The 25632-nt window shown below is 41.2% G+C and overlaps 1 protein-coding gene across 3 annotated transcripts in view; it reads left to right on the forward strand.

Moving 5' to 3' along the window:
- The window catches only part of kcnh2b (potassium voltage-gated channel, subfamily H (eag-related), member 2b), a 262371-nt gene that overhangs the window by 211349 nt on the left and 25390 nt on the right, over positions 1–25632 (forward strand). For all 3 annotated transcript variants that reach the window (XM_030398671.1, XM_030398672.1, XM_030398673.1), the window contains one exon: positions 24398–24577. In XM_030398671.1, coding sequence (XP_030254531.1) covers positions 24398–24577 — 180 coding nt within the window. The remainder of the gene's footprint in view (positions 1–24397; positions 24578–25632) is intronic.

Raw genomic sequence — 25632 nt, forward strand, 5'->3', positions numbered from 1 at the left:
AGAGCCTTCACAGGTGTGCCTCACAATGGTAAACAAGTTATGTGGGACACAATTGAAACCTAGGCCCCAACTTTTTTCTTGCCTCCTGAAAACAAGTATGTCCATGAAAGAGAGCTCATTTTGAACAGAGATCAACTAGACATATCCATCTACATACTGTAATGCAGTGTACACAACCTGCCCTCTAATGAAATTGGGGGGCATGTGAGAGATGAGAGAGGTTTATTTATAAGCCTTAAGAAAATGGACCCAAAAAATTTCGATAAGATCATACAGATCATGCGTTTTCATTTAAAACATTACCTGAACAAGTATGCCTGAGTCACATCAGATAAAATTGCATCAGCAATATTGGTTGTTTAACAATCAATCAATCAATCAATCAATCAATCAATCCTTTCCTGAGCAGATTTATGGTGTTGCAGGGAGCTTTGTGCTGCTGGGAGGTGGGCTATTGAAGAGTGCCCTTGCCATGATAGATAGAGTTACTCTCTAACAGTGTGTTAAGTGGCAGCCACATAATTGCCAGAACTCAAGGTTTCCTAGCAGAACATTGCATTGTAAAGAGATTATCAATGTTATTCAGCTCACCTACTGAAGTAGTCCTTTAAATGTATTGGTTGATCAACTGATGGCTTGTTGTGTTAGAAGTGGATGAGAAATGTTCGTCACGTTACTCATGCAATGTCATAATAACCACGTGTTCTTTAAAAACGTTTTCTTGGATTGCAAACTACATCCCTGGTTCTGATGGGAGACGGCATTTGGAAAAATGCATGTGATTGCATCTTGTAGCTTAATTGCGTTCCTCTTCTTTGACAAATGGTTGCTTGTGGGCACATTCAGCTACATTTTAAGTTAAATTGGAGTTGAGAGAATGCTGAGAAACCCAGTAATCAAGCTGGCAGCCAATGATTTAACTTAATTTGACCTCAACGTTATGCTACAGATGGGACGAGCAGTAAAGAAAATACAGAGAATAACTGAAGCTCACTGACCAGAAACATGTGGTTTTGATCGTATATGCGGAATACAAAAACAAATTGAGGTTAGATTTTCCCAGTACATCCAATAGTCATGGATCAATGGTCAAACAGGGATTACATTTTCACCTACTCTGCAGAGTATGTAGTCGTGATACAGACTGGCAGTCAGATATCCTATTTTGGCTCAGTCTCTCTCTCTCTTTCTCACTTTTTTTCTCACTCCCATTCTCTCTTCCTCCTACACAGCTTTCAGACAGGCCCTGTTTGACACCTGAAAGCACCCTTAGTTTTAAATGTACCTGCTGCCAGTGTTAAAAGTTATGCAAGAGTTTGGCATAGCCACAAATAGGACACAGCAATGGATCCACATCATATTAGATGTTATTTTTTTTTAAAGCAATTAAAAAGAAAATCCACCTTCACAAACCCACAGTATCTTTGGCCATACATGGGGTTCCTCTGTGCAGTGCCAGCAGTTATTAACTACAAACTGTTTCCATAATATCACCCTTTCATACAGCCACACTATTCATAAAGTCTGTGTCTGTTTCAATGAACAGCTCCGGGGTTTGTTACAGTTTGTATCTCAAGGTCTCCACTTGAGTCACATTAAGCCACAGGTACCTATCTGAGTTTGTTATTGAAAAATGAATGAGATGCTAATTCCAGCCATTCCACTTCCAAAACACACAACATTTCTACATTGCAATGAAATGGTTATCTAAAGTGATGAAGTCAGTTAGCAGCCTGACATCGTTTTGATTGTGCTCTAGTCATTTATGTTTTGATCCCATTCATATATTCATATGAATATTGATTGATGTGTGTTTGACACACTGAAATACTGCCAGTAGACTACAACGTTTGACAAACACTTATTCTTCACAAGCCACTTGATCCCCGAAGTCTCACAAGCTTAACATTTTGGATATGGTATAGATGAAGTATAACATATAAAAAAGCAATATCATTCTGTTGGGCTTTGGGGGACTAGATGGATAGAGAGTCTAGGGTTTTGTTTTGGCCAGTCATCAAGTTTTCATAAAAGTATATAGTATATAAAAGTATGTTTAGCGACAGATGGTATTTTACATTTATGGCATTTGGCAGACGCTTTTGTCCAAAGCGACTTATAATAATAATAATTTGTCACAAGAAAGAAACCTCAACATATCACCATCGATAAAGTAAGAAAGAAAAAGTAACACTAGCTAAGGTGAGCAAGTAAAAAAAGGACCAGATTTTTGTTTCTTTTATTTTTGTGACTCAGTCAACTAAAATATGTTTCAATCTGCTTAGACACTGAAACTGATCTCTAGGGTTTAGTACAATTAAAAAAGATAAAAAAAAAAGGGAAGTACATGACTTTACTTTCCAGTGCACTGTAGAGTGAAGCCTTTCTCATATTTGGCATCAATCTCAAAAGAGTAAGGATATTGTGGGAACACTGTTATGTTTACTTGCTTCAAGTTTCATAATTGTTGTGAAATGAAACTTTTTTGTCACTTTGCAAAAAGCTGCACTTTCAGATAAAACAAGCCTGACTCAGACTGGAGTAGAAGAAGTATGATTTCAGGGTGCCTTCAGGGAGGAGGGTGCTCTGCAGACAAACAGTCTCAGTCCATGTGGTCCTCATACACCTCAATGAGACGAAGTAAAGCCTGATACATGAAGCATTGAGGATGAAGGGAACGGGATGCCGAGGGAGGGTGAGGTAGTGGAACTCTGGCGTTCCCCGACTCCCACTCATGTTGTACTGTACAACGTGCCTGAAGCGTCTTGCAAAGACATACTATTCTCCCTGCAAACTCTAAGATGCGTGTCTATGGATGTGTACAGTCAGTAGCTGTTGTAGACATCCACTCCTTGCTGCATTATTGATCTACTGCTGCAAATTCTTTCCAAGTGTTTTCCTTCAGGTTGTTGCAGGACTAAAGCAGAATAAGTACAGCTACCAATATACTGTGTGTGTGTGTGTGTGTGTGTGTGTGTGTGTGTGTGTGTGTGTGTGCGTGCGTGTGTGTTTGTGTGTGTGTGTGTGTACACGCGCATTCATTTAGGAGGAGTTTAGCCCTCTGCAAAGTCGAGCGTTTATGATGGCGAGCACAGCTAGAGGGGAAAAAAATCGCACTCATATCTCCTCAGCATGTTTTCGTGGCTTGGCTCGCCTCAGCTGGGATTAAGAACCCTGTGAGAAGACTTAATATGCACCCCGCCCCTGTCACCCAACAGTGAGGGATCTGTATTCTCTGGTGTAAAGAGACAGAAAAGGGATGGCAGGGGAGAGGAGCAGGGTAAGTGAAGGATGGAGGGGTGCAGAGAAAGAGAAGGTGATTATCAAATATATGACTGCATATAGCATCACGACTGTTACCCAGGATTGGACCCTGAAGCCAGGGAATGTGATATTCAACATGTAATTGAGCTGGCCAAGCTGTGGTTCCGCTACCATTGCCAGCTGTTTGTTGATCTGTGACACATTAATAAGAGGAAGTAAGGGAAGGATGAACGAAGACAGGAATGTAGGAAGGTGTAGGTGGAAGAACTGGCAGGTAAAGAGTGAGAAAAAAAAACTGGAAAAATCTAGTTTGCTTTCTGAGCCATCACAGCCTGTCCACAGCTGCTCCCTGCTTCCCCTGTGTAAATTTGGCACCCAAGTGGCATCGTGAAATCACCTTCAAACAGTTCTCAAATCTGTGTTAGTATTAGGAATTTATGCTGTGTCATTTCATACTTGAGTGGAAAAGGTTGCTTCATTTGGCATTAATCTCCGGAGGAGATCAGAATTGAAAGGTCCAACCGCAGTACAGCCCTTGCCCCTGCCACTTAGCCCTACCTTGCACATTCATACCTAGTGGTGGGATGTTGCTGTTGCAAAACCATGGGAACCACAGAGTATACAAAATGCATTTACAATTAAATCTTAACTATTTTATTTTATCATACACCATGGCAAAATGCTAATATATTGTTATATTCATTGGAAATGCTAATATTGCATTATGTTTTGTAGACCTGACCTGCACAATGCCCATGTATTAAATGAATAGTTCCAGAAAGACAAACCATGATTCTGCCAACATGCCATTTCTACTCAAATGTTGCTCCAGCAACCCAATCACATTTTTTTTTCGCCAGGGAGGGACATTATGTTCACTATTGGCATTATTATTTTGTCTAAATTAACGGTGGGAGTGTGCCATATCTTGATCAAAGGTTTAAGATGACATTCCTAGCAATGGAAAAGGAGGGTAAGGATGAGAACTTGGAGCCGAACATTATCAGGAGAACATTGGAGAAGAAGGAAAAAACAAACCTGAAATGGTTTCTGTCCAGCATAATGTTGGAAAAGAAGGGGACAATAGTACAATATCAGAGAGGGGACCTCGAAAAGACCCATACTGAAGCACTCATGACTGAATTTCACATCTACAGCCAGATTAAAGAGATAAGTGCAGTGGAAGACCCACTATTCTGTTGGAAAGACCACGAGAAGAGCCTTCCCATCCTTGCATATTTTGCGAAAAGATATATGTGCATTGCAGCCTCCAGTTGTACCTCAGAACACGTTTTCAGCACCTCTAATATCTTTGTCAGTCCCAGGCGCATACGGCTGAGCATGTGGACTCTCCTGTGTTCCTGGCCAAGAAGCTAAAACGGGATGTTTCAGACAGGCTGATACCACAGGATAAATAAATAAATCTATGAAGCACCTCTAGAGAGCAGGTTATGAAGCAGCATCCTTTGAATGTTTTGAATGAGTTGCGAGCGTCCATGCTATTCCATATTCATCCAATAACTGGTAAATTGTGAATACAGGGATTACCACTGTAGCATAAGAGAAATCACCACAGCTGTCCAGTTTCATAAGGGGAGATTTCAACCACTCCTTGTAACTCTGTTATGAGGAACACAGGGGCAGAAGTAAAAATTGAAAATAGGAATAAGCCAAAGTGAGGGGGATACAGTGAGGACAGTTAATCCTCAGTAAAGTAGGACTGTGGTTGTTTTGCCATCCAACATAAGACAGATACAATAAATGGTAGGGCTGCTCGATTATGGCAAAAATCATAATCACGATTATTTTGATTGATATTGTAATCACGATAATTAAAGACGATTATTCATTGATTTGAGAACAAGCACTTATTGAACTTCTAACACGATAAGTTTGACCTGAAAAACAAGAAAAATGCAAATAAATAAGAGAAAATATATCAATAAAATGAATCAAATAATATGTTAAAAAAAACAAAAAAAACACTATCCCGGTGCGGCCCGACCATAGGTCCATTGTGGTGGCAAAATATAATGCTGTTGACACTTCTCTTGCAATTTTTCCGCGACATTCGTCATAAAGGGCAGGCAGCGCAATTCTGCTGATATGGTGACGTGATGGTAACACATACCGCTTGTCCAATGTGTTAATCAGTTAATTGAACTCCGGGTCGCTAACAGTGTTGATAGGGCACATGTCTTGTATGTGACGGCATCCGTCATTTCTTTATGCCTGCGGGAGCTGGGTGGATATGCGGTGGCATTGTAAAGTGTGTCCTTAATTGAGGACTGTGTGGCGGTGGCAGGAGTCCAGGAGCTTTTCATTTTTGAGTTTTTTTGTTCCTTCACTACTTGGTCATGTATTACTGTGTGTGGACTTTAGATGGTTAAATAAATTGGTCGTGTTCCCTTGAGGTGCAGACACGGTCGCGTGACATATCTTACACAATATCTTTGTTTGTTCCGAGTCAGACTCCTCAAAACCGAAGTGTTTCAACACCACATAATTCGCTTTACCTTTCTTCCCGACCAAAGGCTGCATATCTGCCATCTTCTACCATCTTCTTCTACACGTTTTATTCAAAACATGCACTGGCAATACGCACCAGCGTGGCTGAAAGCAAAAGTTTTCAGGCGGGGCAGAGTGCACAGGTGGAGTGGAAGGGTTCGCTTCATTTACCACACAAGACACGGCGTGCGGCAGATTGATTGTTTTATTATGATTATCTCTTTTTCATGATCGAGGGAAGCCCAAATCGAAATTGAAATTGAAATTCAATTAATCACCCAGCCCTTATAAATGGGAGGTTTACATAATATTTGAGAAACAAATCCAGAAACATTCTCCCATGCTGCTGCAGCTGATGCTGTACAGTAGCAGCACCTAAACTGTGAAAGCTCCGGTGGATTTGACTCATCCCACTGTCATCCTCCGCTGTCACATTTAAACTCGCCACTTGATCTCATGAATTTTTGAAACTCTGTTATGCCACACAAGATTGTGTGGTTTAAAAAATAATGTTCATGTCTCTTCAAAAGTGCAGTGAACGCTCTGTGAATAGAAAGATTATCAGACCACTGACAGATACAATTGCAGGATTTGCTATTCTGACATTAACATACAGAAAACAGGTTATAGAGACAGGTGTTAGAGTTCTGTTTTTTATTTCTTTTAAAGTAGCACTTTAGCACTTGGCTTTTAAAAACTTCATAACTGAACTTTACAAGAATGTCTAAAATTTGCAGGGATGCAACATGAAGAGTAACCTCGAGTCCAGAGAAGCCTGGGTAACTTTCAGCCTTTGTGTTAATTAACACAATTATGCTCGACCCATACGTGAGCATTGTCTGAACTGAATCGAATTTGAAAAGTTGTCAAATGAGAATGAGAAATGAGAAAATATCTGGTCACAGAATAACTTTACAAGCCAAAGAATGTGTCTATGAATTCAAAGCTATGTTTTTTTTATTTTTTACATGTCTTCATATTCAGAGCTATGGTCACATTGCATCAGCACTCAGTAAGTATTCACTTGAATCCTAGTATTGAGGTTTTACATCCAACGCTCTTCAAGAAGAAACTTTTCTGGTGAGAGCACAATTTCATTGCAGTTTTCAAAAATTCAAAGAACAAGCTCCGGGCCAATAGCTCCTCTTGAAATCTTGCTGTTTTCTTGGTGATAGAAGCCTCACAGCTGTTTTTGACTGATTGATTTGGACATTATCTGTCGCCATGGAAATAGATTTTGAAAATATATGTATGACTGATTTTCAACCGTCTTTGAAATGGATTTGAAAATAGCCATTTGGGATACACTAACCTGCTTTACTCAGTGATGTTGGGGGCTCCCCTTCCATCCTGCAGCTGCAGTTCACTGTTTGTTCTTCATGCACATTACATCTTATCTGAGCTCTTGTTTCTTGGGTTTGGTTTGTCAGAGAAGCTACAGTGTATCTGATTTTCCAGGCTCATTCATGCACATGTACATCCACACTATATGCACAGATAAATGTGTGAATCAGTGTGTGTGTGTGTGTGTCTGTGTGTGTCTGTGTGTGTGTATGGATCACCGCCAACTGTTTCTGGGATGTCAGTGACTTGGATAATAATCTGTGAATTAGAATGGTGCTTAGTGAAGCAATGGGCTGTGAGACAAAGAGACAAGCTTCGTACCCATGTAGTGATCCCAGAGGAACCACAGGACATGCGAGCACCAGTATGTGTGTGACTGTGTGTGTGTGTGTGTGTGTGTGTGATATTCACTCCCAAAATATCAGAATGTCTACACAAACACTCACGAGCACTGATTTATGTGTGTCATCACGCACCACTCAACTGTTCACTCACACACAGATGATCTTTTTCACTGTGAACTTGTGAACTCTTGCTCATACACACACTTCAGGGATTCAGTGTGATGGCTGCGCATATGCAAAACAGTTGTTGTCTAACAATGAAGTGTACTTGATGATTGCTAGGTCAAGCAGCTCTTAAGTAGACAGTGAGACCATCCATCCATAGAAAGCGCTGGACCGATTCTTTTCATCTGTCCCTCCACCATCTTCTGCCCTGCCTGCCTTTCTGCTGGAGGACAGAGGAAGAGGTTGCTGTCAGTGCTCAGAATAACAAGTTATAATTATCTCATGGTATCCAGAGTAGAACATTATGTATTGCATTGTTTACATTTTTAATACGCTGTAGACAGGCCTTGACAAGGAGATAACAGGATGGCAATTTTTCGTTGAAAATAAGGAATGGTCATGCTGATCACTGGAAACCTTTTTTTATGAACAGAATCTAAATACGAAGTTCAGGTTTAGGTGTCATCATGTGCCTCACTGATATGGAAACCATGATCATGAAGAAATACCCAAGTTGATGTTATGTTAAGGACATCTATGTTTTGTGTTCCGGAAATGTCGACTGCGTGACAAACTCGTGACCCGTCCTGTCTCCAATACCACTTTGTACTGCACACTGTTTGAATTCAAGTTTCTCTCTTTTACCACAATGAGACTAGTTGAATTCTCATTATCGTCAAACACACTGCATTTTTACATTAAAGAAATAAAACTCTTTGTTCTCCCACAACCTCTTCTTGTGTGGTCAAAATAAAATCCTCAATTCACAGAGTAAGATGTGAAAACATTACGGCTCTACACATCCCCGGCTGTGTCTTCTGATGCCCGAGGCCATCCTGGTCAGAGCTGCTCTAAATCACCTTCGTGCTGCTACCCCTGTTTTTCTCAAACTGCCGTCTGTGGGTCTCAGAGGCTGTGTTCAGTCCCAGTTCTGTGCCTGGCCGGAGGCTGTTGAGCCTGGTTGAGCTGAGCCCTGTTGTCTGTGTTGACTCCCCTGCGATCCTAGGATCCAGACAGAACCCCTGTTAGCTCACCGGGCCGCTCGGCTGCATGGCTAACTGAGCTAACTCGCTAATGGCAGTAAGTCACTACAGTCAGGGATAGCTACAGCAAAGAGTATATTGAGCAGCAGTTAGCAATTATACTTGGTGATATGTTTCTGCCTGAAGTTTTGTGCTATCTTCAACAGGTGGCCATATCTTACACTTTACACCTGTATGTGTCACGCTTAGAGTCAGCGAAGTCCAGAATGAAATTACACAAGTGAGGCGTCAGGCCTCCAGTGCATATACACTATGAATAAACCATAGTGCTCAATAGATGTTCTTTCACACACACTCATATGTCGTGTGTGTGTGTGTGTGTGTGTGTGTGTCACACACCAGCATCTCTTATTCAAGTGGCCTGATTCCATAGTTTGAACTAATGCATGATGGCATCCTCTGATCCCTATAAAGCCACGTGAACAGCAGCTATAGCTCTGCACTAAACCCCATCAATGTTTCACAACGTGTTCTCTGAAGTTGGTGTGGGATAGTTATATGTGAATAGAATGTAAGTGTAAGATTATGTTTATTTTTATTTTTTTTTCCTCTCACCTGGATAATATGACAACAGCCTCACCCAGAAAGTGGTGAGGGGGCTCTCTCGTGGATATTGGCTTTTGTCAACACAGATTAAATCCTCTGATGGGTTCTTGTTGAACTGCAGTTTCTGGACTTAAGGCCACCCTATCTGTAGTTTGAATTCTAGTGGATGAAAGCAGTTTCTCAGGCAGGGAGAGTGAGGAGATTAAAAACTTAAGCTGAGAGTCGACTGAAGTCTCAAAAGTCTCCTTGTGCTGTAGATTAACACTTGCATTTGTGTGTGTGCAGACTGTATGTAGGCAGCCCCGCATCAGTTGCTTGTCTAGTGTTTCATTGGTGCATATACAGTTTGAGTCCCCTCTGTGGTGGGAGGGAGAGATGGATAAGGTAGTGGAGAAATTGAGGCAGAAAAAGATCAAGACAAAGGCTCAGAAAGGGTAAAAACAGAGACAGATATGGAGCAACATGAGATCCAGGAAGAGATATGGGGGCAAAGACAAAGAGAGACGGAGAGATAAAGATATCCAGAGAGAGAGAGGGAGCTACCTCCCTAAGCGCCGGTGGTGCTGATGAATATTGGAGGAGAAGGCTGCGGTGAGGAGGAGGAGGAGGAGAGCGATGGAGGGAGTGAGATCGGAGCTGAGGAAATATGCTCCTTTGTTATGTCCTAATGGGAACTGTCATAGCTGGAGAGAAAAAGGTCAACCAGGAAGCCAGGGTGGCAAGTACATATCAAACTGATACACACATTCACACAGAGACATGCTGGCATACCCGTACAATGTTTCATCTAAACATGGATACAAAGAGAAGACAGTCTGCCTGCACTCATACAGTATATACACTAATGCAGGTTGGTCTATAGAAGGTGATGGTTAAGAAAATTGGCTTTGTAACAACAAGTTTTTACTCTTTTGTTGGGACCCTCCCCACATGGCTCTAACAACAGAGCGGACTACGTGGAGACCAAGGCCCAACATGTGGCCTCCTGGTGGGCAGATACTAGAAATGAGCGTCTCAAGAGCAGCTTGTAATTGTTAATGATGCTGCCACGTGTGTCGCAGTTAGCACCTACACCGAATTCAGAACATCAAATTCCGGCTCTGTCCAAACCACACTGACTAGAGCCAGTTGTTCAGTCGACAGACACTGTTGTGCCATTGTTTGTTCAAGCCTCGCATGACCACCTCCACTGACCGCCACCTTGGACACTCCTCTTCATCTTCCAAGAGATCGCATCAACCATTTTGGCTCTTTTGGCTCTTTCTCTTTGTCTCTTTGACACACACACACAGACACACTCACACCACATGCTTTTTTGTTGTTTGTTGCTTGAGTTGTCTTTGCTTTATTGATCAGTTTGCTCATACACAAATTCTGTTATATTGTACAGAGCAGTTTTCTGTGATTATTTGTGCATATGCTTTGCGGTTGTGATGTCAGTGCATCACATGTTAAATGAATCTTTCTTTTGAGACTGTTTCTGGGCTGGTTATTGGTCCCTGATTCCAGGGTGGTGCCCCGTTTATTGTTTTTATAAATAATGTTGATTATTAATTTTAATAATAACCATTGGTAATTATTGCCACACCTGTTGTTCCCCAACATTATCAGTTTCTGACAATAAAGTACTTTGACTCTAGACTATTTGAATCTTGCCTAACCATAGCCTGACAACCATCTGTAAGACTTTAAAAAGGGTGGTGCATTCTATTTTTGCCTTTACAAAACTAAAACAGAAGAGCAAAAGGCAAGGAGGGATTGATTCACCAATGTCTGTTGTAGAGTAAGTGGCTAACATTAACAAGCCAAGCTAACGAACTTACTACCTAAAATGGAAACAAAATTGAGTGTTGGTTTAGGGCTGGGTCTATATCTCTATTAGAATAATTAGAAGTAGAACTGTCTGGTAAATTCACTAATGCCACAATATCATGATATAATGAAAACAATGTATAGTCTTATATCACAATAACCAAACAATATCGACATATTGCCCAGCCTTATGTTATTTCCAAAGGCAAGTGGCATGTCATCAGCTAACCACATTATTTTCTTCAGTACTCTCACTAATATAGCCACCAGTATTTGCTGTGGCTATTTCGTCTGACTGTGTTCAGTCAGTAAGGGGAGGACAGCTGCAGCAAGTTCAGTCGACCAATCATGAGCAAGACAGAAGCTTGAATGAGCTGTGAATGAGTGCACCTATCAACCATTCACTGTCCCCCATTGGTTGTCCGGGCAAATTCTTCACCTTCCAGATATATCAAAAAAATAGCCAGCAGTCAATGTGGAATACCTTGGACAAACATGTGCAAAGATGAAAATATATTCTGTTTTTGAAGGATTCAAATAAGGGACTTTAAAAAAAAACACAACGGTACTTCTGGTTCATTTGATGGCACGCTAACAAACAAATGGACTCAAGTCTGAGTCTTTTGTAGCTAAAAAGAAAAAGAACAGAGCGCCGCTTTGCAGAGAGGATTAAGACACTGAATCAAGAGGGGAAAAGGGGGAAAATAAAGCAGCTTTGTGACAAAACATTGATAGAATCCAAATCCAAACTGCCTTCTCTTCAGAGATTATTATTCCCTTTCAAATACATTCTGTTGTTTATTTGATATTTCATCCAGCAGCTGGGGAAACACAGATGTATTGCAGCTGCCCTGATATTCAAAAGGAGAGAGTCACCTTGGATTTACTTTAATCCCTATTTTGGATCATATACTGAACTGTATATCATTGTGAAAAATATTATTTGTATAAACTTCTCTTTTGGCCTTAACGTTTTCTTTTTCCTTTTTCCTTTGGAACCAGAAACTTCTCAGTGAGAGTTGGTCTCATTAATTAAAAAAAAAACTGTTGAGACTCTGTTGGGATTCAACAGCACAGAATTCAAGGTTAGAAGACATTATTGTAGCCACATTTTTGTGGACTTTGTGCATTGGTCATTTATATTTCACTAGGATACTGCAGTATTCCCTCAACTCTGCATTGCCCAAACATCAGGCTGTTCTTTCCACTGACTGTGAACTTATCAACCAGCACTACCTATTTATATCATGTCTCTGTATGTACAGTATACATCTTTGTCATATGTCTTCTTGGTAAAAGATAAAGCTGAAGGCCAATGTCAAAACCTTATGTCCTGATGTGAGACCATGAGGGTGCGTGCACAACCATGTGTGTAATAAGTGTTGTTAGTTGGAAAAAAGGTCATTCAGACATTTTATTTAAGTGTTGGAATCAGACTGAGATAAGGTTAGGAAGGGATTTTTCCATTTTAGCGAACAGTCTCGTGACGGGGGTGGGAATAAAAGAAAGTTAGTGTTTGAATGTGTGTGGGGTTATTCAAGACTTTTGAGATATTTTACAGAACCTATCTATGGCTTATTTCTGGCAGTGTCTTATGAGACATGTAGAATAAAGGGATTTTGTGGAATTATCACTATTCCGAGAATAGATTGGGTTATTTTTCCTAAAGGAAGCTGTGGCACGCTTGATTTATACATTTTCGATGTAGATATGTTTTCAGCCCTTGCAACTATGCTATTGTTAGGCTTAGACTTTAAAGCCATGACAATGATAAGTTAACATTTTTATGAGATGCACTTGAACGCACAATGATGTCCCTGTCAGTGCACATATTCTTCGCTGTAGGAAGTGATGTAGAGTTGAGAGTTGAAGAAGTGCACCTGAATACACCATGAAGTCCTTCCGAGTGTGTCAAACTCCGACACAGACAGACGGCAGATGTAGAGATAAATCTACAGAGTTAAACATCTCCAAAAAAACGACAGAGTGGGAAAGGGATCGTCGGTCCTGGATTTCTTTTTAACTGTCGAAACTAAAGACAACTTTTGATCAGCTTACGATGGAAAACCGTGGAACTTAAGAAATGGTGTCACTTTGGCATTTTATGTTGTGAAAACATTTCTTACACTAAAAAAAAGTATGTTCCTAGTAAACACAGTGTAAGCCAGGCATGCATTCCAAGACTGACATGCAGATCATTTTCTGTCAGAATATTTCCATCCTGGTACGCTGGCAGTGAGCACCTGTCCTCTTTCCCCCCCCAGCATCCAACAATCCTCTCTGACAGGCATGTAACTCTCTGCCACTTGTTTGATTTACAGGCTTTTTCTGGTTGGATTTCTGCACAAAATCTTACACTATTGCCCCTATATGCACTCTGGAGATGACAGGTTATTTCCATCACATGTGTGTCCAACTTCCTCCAGAGGTAGGTTGGATTATAGGCACTGACGTGAATCTTGGCTGTATTAAACAGATCTGTTTTTTTTTTTTTACACAATCCAAATAAAATATCAGGTGATCCATGATGGAAAGGTGGTGTGTGTGTGTGTGTGCAGTTGTTCGGTAGATAGAATCTGGATTTATGTACACATGTGTACCTTAACCAAACAGACAAGATTTGACATTGCATTATTAAACAGGCTATTGCTCCAAGAATAACAACCGTGTGCTCTCCAGTGCTTCTTTGTTTACAGTAGAAATTGAAGCCTCTAAAGTTTTTTTTGTGCTTCTCTCACGCGTTTGAAATGTTGCTTTCTAATAGTAAATATAGACACGAGTGAGCAGTGCTGTTTGACTATGTATGTTGATCAGTTTGTCTATGGTGAGGCGTTGACAGTGTGGCTTTCCAAGCATCATAAATTGGGAACATCGAAAAAATCCGTTGGGGAGGAGTTCTAGACAGAAAACCACAGGCATTTTGTGTTATGAGTTGACTTGTGAAAGCCGTACGAAACAAAAAAAACCTTTACTTCACTGATTTGAATAATGACATGAGAACATGTAAGAATAAGAAACAATTAACAAGATAAAATGTTGTACAAAAGCAAGAATGTGCCAACAGTGACTGGAAACCTGTTGGTTGTGTCTCCTGCTCATAGTAATTTGTTTAAACCATGACCACTGTGGTCTTTTATGACCATTTTAGGTATGAGAACTTGTTGAAATAAAGAGTGAGAGTACAAAGTCAGTTTGTGAGGGAGAGGAGCAGCGTGATCTCAGTCTTGTGGCAAAGCTCAGCTCTAAGTTGGCAGAGAATCAGAGCTGTTGTAGAAATCCAAATGCTCTGGGTTATCAGCACGCACTAACATTCTAGACATTTTTGTGTGTGTGTGTAAGAGAGAGAGAGAGAGTGAAGTATCATGATGACCACCCTTCACTGGGTTCTACAGCTTAGCCTAGCTTTCACTCACTCTCTCCTTTGTGTGCACCTTAGCTGTTTTCTCTCTCTCTCTCTCTCTCTCTCTCTCTCTCTCTCTCTCTCTCTCTCTGTCTGTCTCCATCTCTGCTTCATTTTCTAAAACAAGTCTACATAATGTCCAGTGGTGGTTTAACTTCACGCTTTGCCCCACGGCGGTGCACTACACTCGACACAGACACAGACGCACAGCAGAGGAGGTGTGTGAGAGGCTCTGTCACCGTTGCACTGCATGGCTCACTGGCCCTAATTATAGTAGTACTCTCTCTATTATAACTGCACACAAGCATTCAAATGCACATAGACAAATGTCTATGTGTACACTTGCACGTACTATACTATAGATCACACATGATTGCGTTGTTCGCGGAACATTAAAGTTAATGTTGCTCCAGGACCACCATCGCACCCGACCAATTGCTTTTTTGTTACCTCACTGCCTGGCAGCTCAGAGGAAAAGCACCGGAAGAATACTCACATCTTTCAGACGTGTTTTAAGTTGTGACAGGGAACATTTGGACCAAAACCATGTTTTCTCAAACCTAACCAACAGTGACAGGAAACATTAAATAATAAGTGAACAGTAGGATAATATGTTCCGAACTGGATACAAACCCCAGTCTCCTGAGTGAGAGTTATACTTAACTGAATCAACCAGCTTGCTGCAGATGTGGTTTTCATCACTGTAAGGCAAAAATAAAGCGTGTTTGCCTGTGTGTAGTGGTTGTGTGTGTGTGTGTGTGTGTGTGTGTGTGTGTGTGTTCCAGGGCGGCAACAGCATGACTCACAGAGCTATGACATCACAACAGCGTGACTGGTCAGCTGTAATGACGGTCTATTTAATGATGAAATAAATTGGAGGAACCACACCAACACAGCGATTTCAGATGCACCAATCCTGCATATACCGTATCCAAAAGAATTAGTTACTTAGATTTTTCACTCTTTGCACACATTGATATCACACACACTTCAACACTCTCAGACTGGATCTACATTAATGGCAAAACTATTGAGTGAAACAACCTTTGCAGCGTCACTTCCCATATTCATATTATGATAAGAGTCACAAACGTGTCACTTACAAGCGACTGAAGACCAAAAGAGTTAAAAGAGGGTTATCCAAGAAGTGACATCACTAGAGTACATCTTTCAGACTTCACACAACTCCCTGCCACAAAAGGCTTTATGTAACTTTTTTCACATATTACTCCCCAACACCAGGAAACACACTTTGATGTGTGAAATTGCTCGCGTTCTCCTTTAAAGCCTGAGCTTTGGTTTTCACTTAGTAGTTTAGTTATTATAAAACTACCATGTACATGTTCTCATTTATGACTCACACAGCACATTCTTATGCACTGTAGCACGCATGACATACAGTTGCGGTCAAAAGTTGGCATGGCAATCTTCACTTCCAGTGATTTTGATAACTCTCATGTTTCTGTATTGAATGAGTGGAACACAAACTACTTTTTCACAAAAAAACATTCATGAAGTTTGGTTCAATAATGAATTTATTATAGGTCTTCTCAAAATGTGACAAATCGGATCAAAAATGTACACAGTAACTTTAATGATCAATTCTAGTGTTGACAGTTGTGAATCAAATGTTCTTTGTAGCATGGCCTCTTAACTTCTTCTGAGTGATTCTGATCACAAACACTACAATGGGAAAGTCTAAGGAGCTCAGCGTTGATCTGAAAGAGCCCATTGATTGTAAGTATAAAGTGCATGGCTCAGTTGTATCACTGCCACGATCAGGAATAAAACACCAACTAAAAGACAGGTCTGCAATGAATTAGAAGCTGCTGGAAGACAGCTGTCAGAGTCGACAGTCAAGTATGTTTTACATCAACATGAGCTGAGAGGCTGCCGTCCTCCAGATGCAGAAACTTTAAGACCGACTGAAGTTTGCTGCTGATCACATGGACAAAGAATAAACCTTCTGGAGGAAAACTCTGTGGTCACATGAAACAAAAACTGAGTTGTTTTGCCACAATGAGCAGCAACACCATACCTACTGTCAAGCATGGTGCTGGTAGTATGATGCTGTGACGCTGTTTTGCTGCCAGTGGATCTGCTGCTCTAAAGAAAGTAAATGGAATAATGCAGAAGGAGGAATATCTCAAAATCTTTCAGGAAACCTTAAACCATCAGCCAGAAGATTGGGTCTTGGGTGCAGTTAGGTGTTCCAACAGGACAATGATCTCAAACACACATCAAAAGTGCTGAAAGGAATGGATCAATCAGACTAGAATGTTGGAGGTTTGGGAATGGACTTCCCAAAGTGGCTTGGCCAATGGCCATGAACCATTTCACCAAATATTTGAATTACGTATATAACATATATTTTTGAGCCAGCAGACTTGGTCACATTTTCAGAAGATCTGTAATGAATTAATTAGTGAACCAAACTTTTTCTCAGTACTTTGTGTTCCACTTTCATCACAGAAACATGAGAGCTGTAGAAATCATTGGAACGGAAGACTGTCACGATAAAAATGTTCTATACAAGTGGATCTCAACTTTTGATCGCAATTGTACATGTACTGAAAATAATCGATGTTTGTATGCATGTTTTCTTACACACATGTATGCACTCCCTTCATACATAAAAACACAAGTGGACCCACAGAGCTAAAGGCTTTATCACATACCCATACAGCACACCACAATAAATATTTGGCATGTGCATGTGTGTGTTAAGTAGGGAACTGCAGTTGGTATCCATTAATCTCCTTACTCAGTTATATCGTACATAATGTTTACAGTCATGCAAGATATGAGTGAAACGTCATTGTGAATGTTGCTTGTTGGCCATGTTTTTGAAAGAGTGAGCATGCCAAACATTCAGGGATGTGGCTGCATTTTCAAGACATGAAAATGAACTCTTAATTGGAGCAAAGAGCCGATAGAAAATATGCTAATTAATGTCTGGCTAAAAATATCACTGTAACGGAGCGCGGAGGAGTTATTTTCCTTTTGCCTTCAGCTTCTCGAGCCATTTGTCTGCACTGTAATTGTTTTATTTCAAGTTTACACCCATGTGCACAAGTGTGTCCTGCCAAACAAGTCTCCTTCAATGTGAGAAATGGAAGCCTCCCAAAACCATCAACACCCCAGCAAAGCAGATGGATGGTGTGTACTGCCTGACTGCCTTCAGCTGCTGATAACCTCATACCATGTAATGTTTTTCGCGTGCTCCCCTCTGAGACCTGCACAAAGTTTGTAAGACACCAGGTGTCAACTTTGATTAAAGTCACAGCATGGCTACAGAGTGCTGAACTGAAAGGAGTTGAAGTTCTAGGGATGGTTGACAAAGATATTTTGAAATTCTGTCTGGTACCTTCTTTTTGACCAAACACAACTAAAGCTTTTCTAAGCTAGATGCAACTTGTAGCACTATGTAGTGTAATACTACGAGTTGCCTGTAAAATGTTTCAGATCTATTTCCTGGGACGGTCAGTATCTTTTGTTTCAAATTCCCTCTCTAGAGATAAGGAACTGTTCATATAAAGTGGTAAAGATACAGAACGTGTGCTGTTCAGGTACATTTGACTTTCCAGCTTCACTTGCCTTTTGAATTTGCACATATGAGTGTAAATCCTTCTGCATATACCTGTGCAGCTGTGTGTGCCTGTGGCTCAGTCTTCTGCACTGATAGAAGGTTTTATTGAAGATGAATGATTGAAGTGGCTTTGGCTGTTCAGTCATCATCCTTTATAGGAGTGTGTGTGTGTGTGTGTGTGTGTGTGTGTGTGTGTGTGTGTGTGTGTGTGCTACTCAAACTTTGCTTCCTGTAAAAAGGTGACTCATAACCTTCAGAGTTTTCAAATTCAGACACAGTCAATACTGTGACCTTGTCCTTCTTTGAGCTGCTTTGTTGTTTTGGCACGTATTCCCTTAAACGGTTTCTTTACTTTATCTTTGATAAGTTCAACTGAGAAATGTTTCTAAGGGAAGAAAATATCATCAGATGTTGCCGACGGCAAAAAAAAGTTGACCACCTTTGTGCGTCATTTCCTTTCTCTTCCCTCTCTTCATATTTTTTATCTCTATATCTCTCCACCATTCTTTTAATTTCCTCCTTTACAGTGTTCACTCTCCAGCCACCTCAACCTTAATTAAACCCCTGTGTTGTGTAATAATTAAGTGTGTATACAGGTCTTGGGGAGTACTACTGCGAATGTGAAAAAGTAATGTAAAGCCTTTTGTGGCTCCAGAGGAGGCTGCGTGTAATCTGATAAATTGCCTCCAGATAAATTGCGTTGTGGGTAATGTAGGCACGCACAAGGCTGAAAAGCAGTACACTGGACTTACATTGCACTCCTATAACACTGCTGGACTCGTCATGGACAGTTTAAGAGACAAATCATTAAAATTGATAATGCAAAGCAGAGATATGACCTTTTATTCCACACAGTCTTCTTCATTTCAAAAACTGGCGCCTGCATTACCCACAATACAATTTACCCACTGCCAGAGTGACATCACTGGAGGTAATTCATAAGATTTATTTGACATTTTGGGTTTAAGTTCATTTATGTCTTATCACAAGTCATCTCCCCGTGTCCTCATGTCTGCTCCCCTGTCACTCTAAAGCCTACAGTGTTATGTAAAGTAGAACTAACACTGCAGCAGAAGACAACCTAAGCTTTGGCATGTATTTGGATATTTGAATTTCACTTTGAACAAAAAAACAAACCCAGTTCTGTCTGTCTTCATGCAGCCTGTACTTTCAAATGGCAACTCAATGTCTAATTTAATACATGTTTCAGTCATCCAGCATGCTCAGACTGACCTCAAACACACTGTGCCGGATGCAGCCCAGGCAAATCCCGTCAGTTTTAGGAATAAATGTCAATCTCTACCAAAGATGATGTACAGAATTTGCTGATGACGCTGCTGTCTGTCTGGACCGGGGGATTCCACTCTGCCGACTGATGCCAAGAAGGAACAGCTTGTTGTGGGTGAAGTGAGAAAAACATACCGTCATACATAACACAGGCGCTCAGCTCTAAACAGAACCCCCCCCCCTCCGTTGCCCCAAGTATTCTCCCTCCAGTGCTGTCCTCAAATACAACTGTGCCCTGTCTGCACTTGAGCGTGTCTTGACATCTTCACTTCTAACAGTCCTTATGGCAATATTTTTTAGTTTCACACAGATGGCTAAAAATAGCCTGCCAGCTACTCCAGGAGGGGACACACAGCTGAGAGGGGCACTTGACTGAACTGTAGGGGGGGGTGTACATGTGTGTTCGCAAGCAGTGTTCTTGTCGGTTCACACTTGTAAACGTGTTGATGTGTGCATATCCGGATACAGATGTGTTAGTGATACCCCTGAGATTGCGCTAGATATTTGTGTGATATCTTGACCTTAAAATGCCGGAAATCAAAAAAGGGCAGAAAAGCAAAAGATGGTCCTTTTTATGCATTTAATCTATTTGCTTTTTTTTAAAAAAAAAACAATATGCCACATATATTGGTGAATGCATGAAATGTCCCCTGCTTTACATGCGCTGGCCACTGTAGGTGATCCTTTGATCCGAATGCAAAGTACAGAGCCTGAAAGCTATAAACGGTTTTGGCTGTATGAGAGGGATTGCCAAATTCATCCTAGGAATAAAACTAAACGATATAAAATCATAAAATGTCTCAACGATCTAAGACAGCTGGGGACAGAAATATAACTGGCACCGGTGTTAAGCAATGTGACATGAAATTTTAGTGGATCCATACAGCATAAAACTTCTCCTGTTGTTCCAGTCACATTTTCATCAAAACACTTTGATAACTGTGAAAACCAGCATGTATGTTCATCCTACTACATGTAGACTATTATACCCGCACTGTCTGCGCTGGACTAAAAATATGACAAACAGATTTGTGGGGAAACAGCGCTGATGAATGGGTGTGTGTTACAGAATCTCTGGAGCTCTGAATGGTTCCGACAGCTGCTTATCCTGATCAGCCCTGTAGGTACTTAGTTTGCTGAGGACTACTGGTGCATGAAGACCCCAAGAAACTTGGATGAGCTTCAAAGTTTGGTAAACTACTGAACATTTGCTGAAGAGTTAAGGTTGTTTAAGTAGGTGGTCATTTATGTGACCAAGAAAAGGAGAGAAAATGAAAGAGTAGGGGGTGGGAGGAGATGGTTGACCCCGGCTGACAGGTGCAGCCTGAAGGTAAAAAGTTGATACATATAAATAAAAGGTTTCTCAACACTGCACATACAGTATGCACACACTGTTTTTTTCTGCCCTCAGATGCACGGGAGTCCATGGCTTTAGTTATTGCAATGTCCATCTGTAGGTCAGCCCACCAATTTTCGTCCAGACTGAATAGTCTCAACCAGTATTGAATGTACAGCCATTCGATTTTCCCAGAGGACAAACCCTCAAGCTTATCCACCCTGAGGCTGAGGTTATTTGTTCTGAGGTCAAACTCAACAAATAATGAATGATTTGCTACAACATTTTGTACAACCGTTGTTTCCCCATGATGATCTGTAATGACTTTGTGCCGTCCCTGGGTCAGCAGTTCAATTTGTTGGTTGTGGACAAACCAAATCGAAAATAAATGTTTGCACTGTACGTCTCTGCAAACCACGGATATGTTAAATCATGTTGTGTTTTTGGCTCTGGTTAGGTTTGGGCGACAAAACCATCATGCTTTGGTCACCACAAACAGTACAAATATCAGTTTTTTGTCGCCACAATCTGAGCTGGAAATTGTCCAGAGGTCTCCATAAAAATGTCCAGTGGTTTCACACTTACACGTGTTGAAACACGTTGTCAAACTGCAGTCACTGGCTTGGCAGCCTCTTCACTTTGAGCTGTAGTCGCTCCTGTTCATAGGTACAGTCTGACAGAGCGGCTAGCATGGCTGTAGACTCTTAATGTTGTATGAAAGCAGGCAGTTTAAAAGGCAGCGCAACAGTCCTGCATGAGTTCTTACAATGACTGTATGCTGTGAGCTGTGCTGCCGAATTGTAACCATACATAAACCCAGCTAGTATTAATGTATTTCTGATAGTGGAGATGAATCACCTCATCACATATCATCTCAGGTGAACCATGATTACAATCAAATCAACTGATCAATAAAGTTGCTAATATGACATAAGATACATGCATACAATTGCTAAGAAAAGCTGAAGAATTCTATCTCTTTGAGCAAAACGCCAGTGCAACTATCATCTGATGCAAGCAGGGAGTCGCATACAGAAACACCCAAGCACTTGAAAGTAAAGCCTTTGAAGGAGCCAACATTTTAAGAAGAGCTGGCTTGTACATGAAACGGCTGGCTCAGTTACAGAGCAAATATACACTGAAATATTTGTAGCTCATTCATAATGAATCAAGCACATTTTATCTTGCCAAATGTTGGTATCTATAGGAACGAGTCCTTGAGGATGCACAGAGATAATAAGGGAAATCAGATCCTCACATACCAGATGTTTTCGGGGTGGTTTAATCATAAGCACTGTACGTAAATAAAGTCTGCCAGAGTAGGTGGGGAAGAAATGAATAGTGGAATAACGAATGGATAATGAAAGTGGGAGGAAGAATAGAAGCACAAGGGAGGAAGGGCACCCAAGAGTTGAAGAATAAAAAAAAAAAAGAAGAGAGATAGTCTAAGGGGAGGAAAAACGGCCATTCAAGCGCAAGAAGAAAGGAAGGTGTGATGGGTCAGAATGAATGGTAATAGGTAACAGCCAGGGTGAATGAAAAGTGACTTGGCTGCTGGCTGTGTGGAAGAAGAGAAGGAGGGGGAGAGATGGAGGAAGGATTGCTGGAAGAAAACCTGAAATTAGGAGAGAAGAGAGATTTAGCAGGTCAAGGGGAGAGCGAGCAGCAACAGAAACAAGACAAAGTGGAGTGAAGAGTGATGAAAGCTAATGGATTGAATCAGGGAAAAAACACAGAGGTGAGAGGAGGTGAAGAAAGTGTGCCAACTGGGAATACAGGACTCAGTGTTACATCTGAACCTCTGTTTCTTTTTTTTTTCTCGTTTAACTTGTCTTTTATTGCCTCTGATACAGTTTGATCCTATAATATCAACACTTGACTATACAATACGAACCATTTTTGTATCTGATCCTTGGGCATTAATGTGAGGCAATCAAGCAATTTATTTTCTTATGGCCAAACAGTAATGTTCAAGACTGGCTTGGTCAGCCACTTGAACTTATATAAGCTAAAAATGTGTTTCACTGCTAAAGACGAGGCGTAAAGGGGGCTGATTGTAGCACCTAGAAGCCTGGAGGAGAATCACCAATACACACAATGTGTGTGATGTGTCTCACAGACTTTTCTCAATAGACCGTCTTCTCCTATTCATCCCTCGAAGCTGAGGCTCGTGGCTTCAAGGGCTCTACTTTTCATCTGATGTGGTTGTAAACATCCTAAAATTGAAATGTGAAGTCTGTTGCTGACTGTTTGATATTAAATCTGATATGAAGGACAAAATAGAATATTTCTCACTGTTTTATAATTGCACATCAACTTTTATGTCAAGTATCGGTTTTTATAATACTCACTAATCTGAAGTTGATTCATTTGTTTGAGTTTGTTAGGCACTTTAAACATCAGCACTTTGTAACTAAATGTAAAACAATTGAGTTTGTTGCTATTTCTTGTTGCGTGTGCTGAGATTTAAAAGAAGGAAAACCTTTTTCTGCACCTTTATTCCTGATTACAATCATTTACATCATGTTTTAAATGAATATGTTATTGTTATTGGGTAAACCTAAATGAAAAAGTTAGTCTGGCCAGTGTTAAAAGGTTAGTCAGCTGCCCTGATTGTGCTCTTTGTATTTGATGTCATGATGAACTTTTGGCAATAGTTGGTGTTGTGTTCAAGGTCGCCCTGTTGATACAAGTCATATGCTGGAAAACATGGCAGCAACAATATTGTCCAAAATAAGGCATCGTAGATCTTTCTCCGCTCGGTCCACTGTTTACATCCACACGCTGTTTGAAACACAGTGGAAGTTAATCAAAACTCATGTCTGGATTTGTCACTGGAATCCAAATGCTCTGCGTTTTTTTCTGGCCTCGCTCTCAGCACAGCAGCCGAGCTTCTGCACTTCACTGTGTGATTCTATTAAGCAGAGACAGAAGGCAGGCTGTGCTAATGCCTTTTTATACTGATTCATTCCTGCTCTCATCCAGGACCAGTGCAGTGCATACGATGGAATACATTACTGCAACTAAAGCGACGTAGAACTGCTCCATAATACCCACAATTTCATTCCTGGCGTGTGTTTGTGTATTTATGTGTGTGTGTGATGTGGAAGGCAGCAGAAAAGGATCTGCGCGTGTGTTTTTTGAGTATTCTGCATGTGTGTGTGGAATTTGGTTATATGTGGTTCCTTGTCACTTGTCACTTTTGAGGCAAAGCTCTCGTGTCAGAGCCACTGCTGCAGAGGAACAGAGGATGTGACTGGAACCATGGCTGCTGTGTGTGTATGTGTATGTGCCTACATCATGTATGCATTATTGTGTATTTGCATAACTAGAGCGACTGTTTGTATGTGTGTGTGGGGAAACATGCTGCCTGGGAGGGTAACCTTAAGAGGGTGAGGGCCTTCAGAACAGTTCTTGTCATCTTCGTCTCCAGTGGACACTGGCTCCGTCGCTGTAATTGCAAAATGCTGTTGTTGTAGCCGGTGTGTAGGCACAGCACACATGTCATGGAAGTTGATGTATATTTCATGGAGCTGCTATATGTGCTCAGGCTGTGTGTGTGTGTGCTTATTTTCCATCAACCTGCTGCTTTATGTACAGTCTCATGGTGATACAGTCTATTCTGCTTTCTCAACCATTCATCCCCCTCTTTCTTTCTCTTAGTTCTTCCTCTTTTTCCTCATCACTCGCCCTCTCCCTCCTTCTCTGTCTCCTATGGTCAATGTCTGACTGGCTGTCTGTTCCCCTGTCTCTACCCAGGTGCTGTCTCTGGGTGCAGATGTGTTGCCAGAGTACAAGCTCCAGGCACCGCGCATCCACAAGTGGACAGTGTTGCACTACAGCCCCTTCAAGGCGGTGTGGGACTGGCTCATCCTGCTGCTGGTCATCTACACCGCCATCCTGACACCCTACTCAGCTGCTTTCCTCCTCAATGACCAGGTGGGGTCTCATCTGGGAATAGAATCACTAATAAGCCCGCTGTCAAGTCAAGTCAAGTCAATTTCATTGATATTGCCCAATGACAAATCACTCATGTGCCTCATCACGTCTATGCCACATACGATCCTTAGACACAACCAAGGGCGCTGTGATCTATGCAAAGCATAGCACAGATTAGTTTGAATACACTTTGGATCCATTATACATTACAGTACCATATACTACAATACAATGTGCAGTGGGGTCAAATTACATAGAAATTCTTATGTAGCTTATGTAGGTCATACAGTATAAAACAGACTCTTTCATAACCAGTTCAAAGCTTCTTGTATTATAATATACTATGTTAAAATTAACTTCATTTCATATTCAGTCATTTTTTCTTACCTCACTAGCCTGGTCATCGGTCCCAGCAGTAAGTTAGTTTAGAGGTATACGTAGGTTCACAACTGTCTTGATAATAAACAGTTTCACTGTGAAAAAAATGGGCTGTGAGCAGTGATGTGCACAAGGGGGGGGCATAGGGGGCAGTCGCCCCCCCTCGTGGCCCAATTGTTGAAAAACGCGCGCTAAAGTGCCCTCCTGAGAGCCAAAACGCGCCCTAAAGTGCCCTCCTGAAAGCCAAAACGTGCGCTAAAGTGCCCTCCTGAGAGCCAAAAAAGCGTGCCAAAGTGCCCACTTGGTTGGCAAAACACACTAAACTGCCCCCTTGGCTGGTTAGAACATGATAAACTGCCCTCTTGGGAGCCAAAACACGCGCTAAAGTGCCCTCTTGGGAGCAAAAACGCGTGCTAAAGTGCCCTCTTGGGAGCCAAAACGTGCGCTAAAGTGCCCTTCTTTTTGCCCCTGCCCTTCAAAAAGTCTGCGCATGCCACTTGCTGTGAGAATGTGCTTTGAGTGACAGATTTACTGCTGGTAGATACTGATGAATAAAGTAATGTTATACACATTCACACTGAATAAAAGTTGGTGTTTCAGGACGATGTGTTTTTTGTAAAATCAAAAGCCATTCTAGCTTTTTTTGTGTGGAGGCTCTCTCAGACTTGGATGCTGCT

Source organism: Sparus aurata, chromosome 19, assembly GCF_900880675.1.
Source record: "Sparus aurata chromosome 19, fSpaAur1.1, whole genome shotgun sequence".
Classification (NCBI taxonomy): Eukaryota; Metazoa; Chordata; class Actinopteri; order Spariformes; family Sparidae; genus Sparus; species Sparus aurata.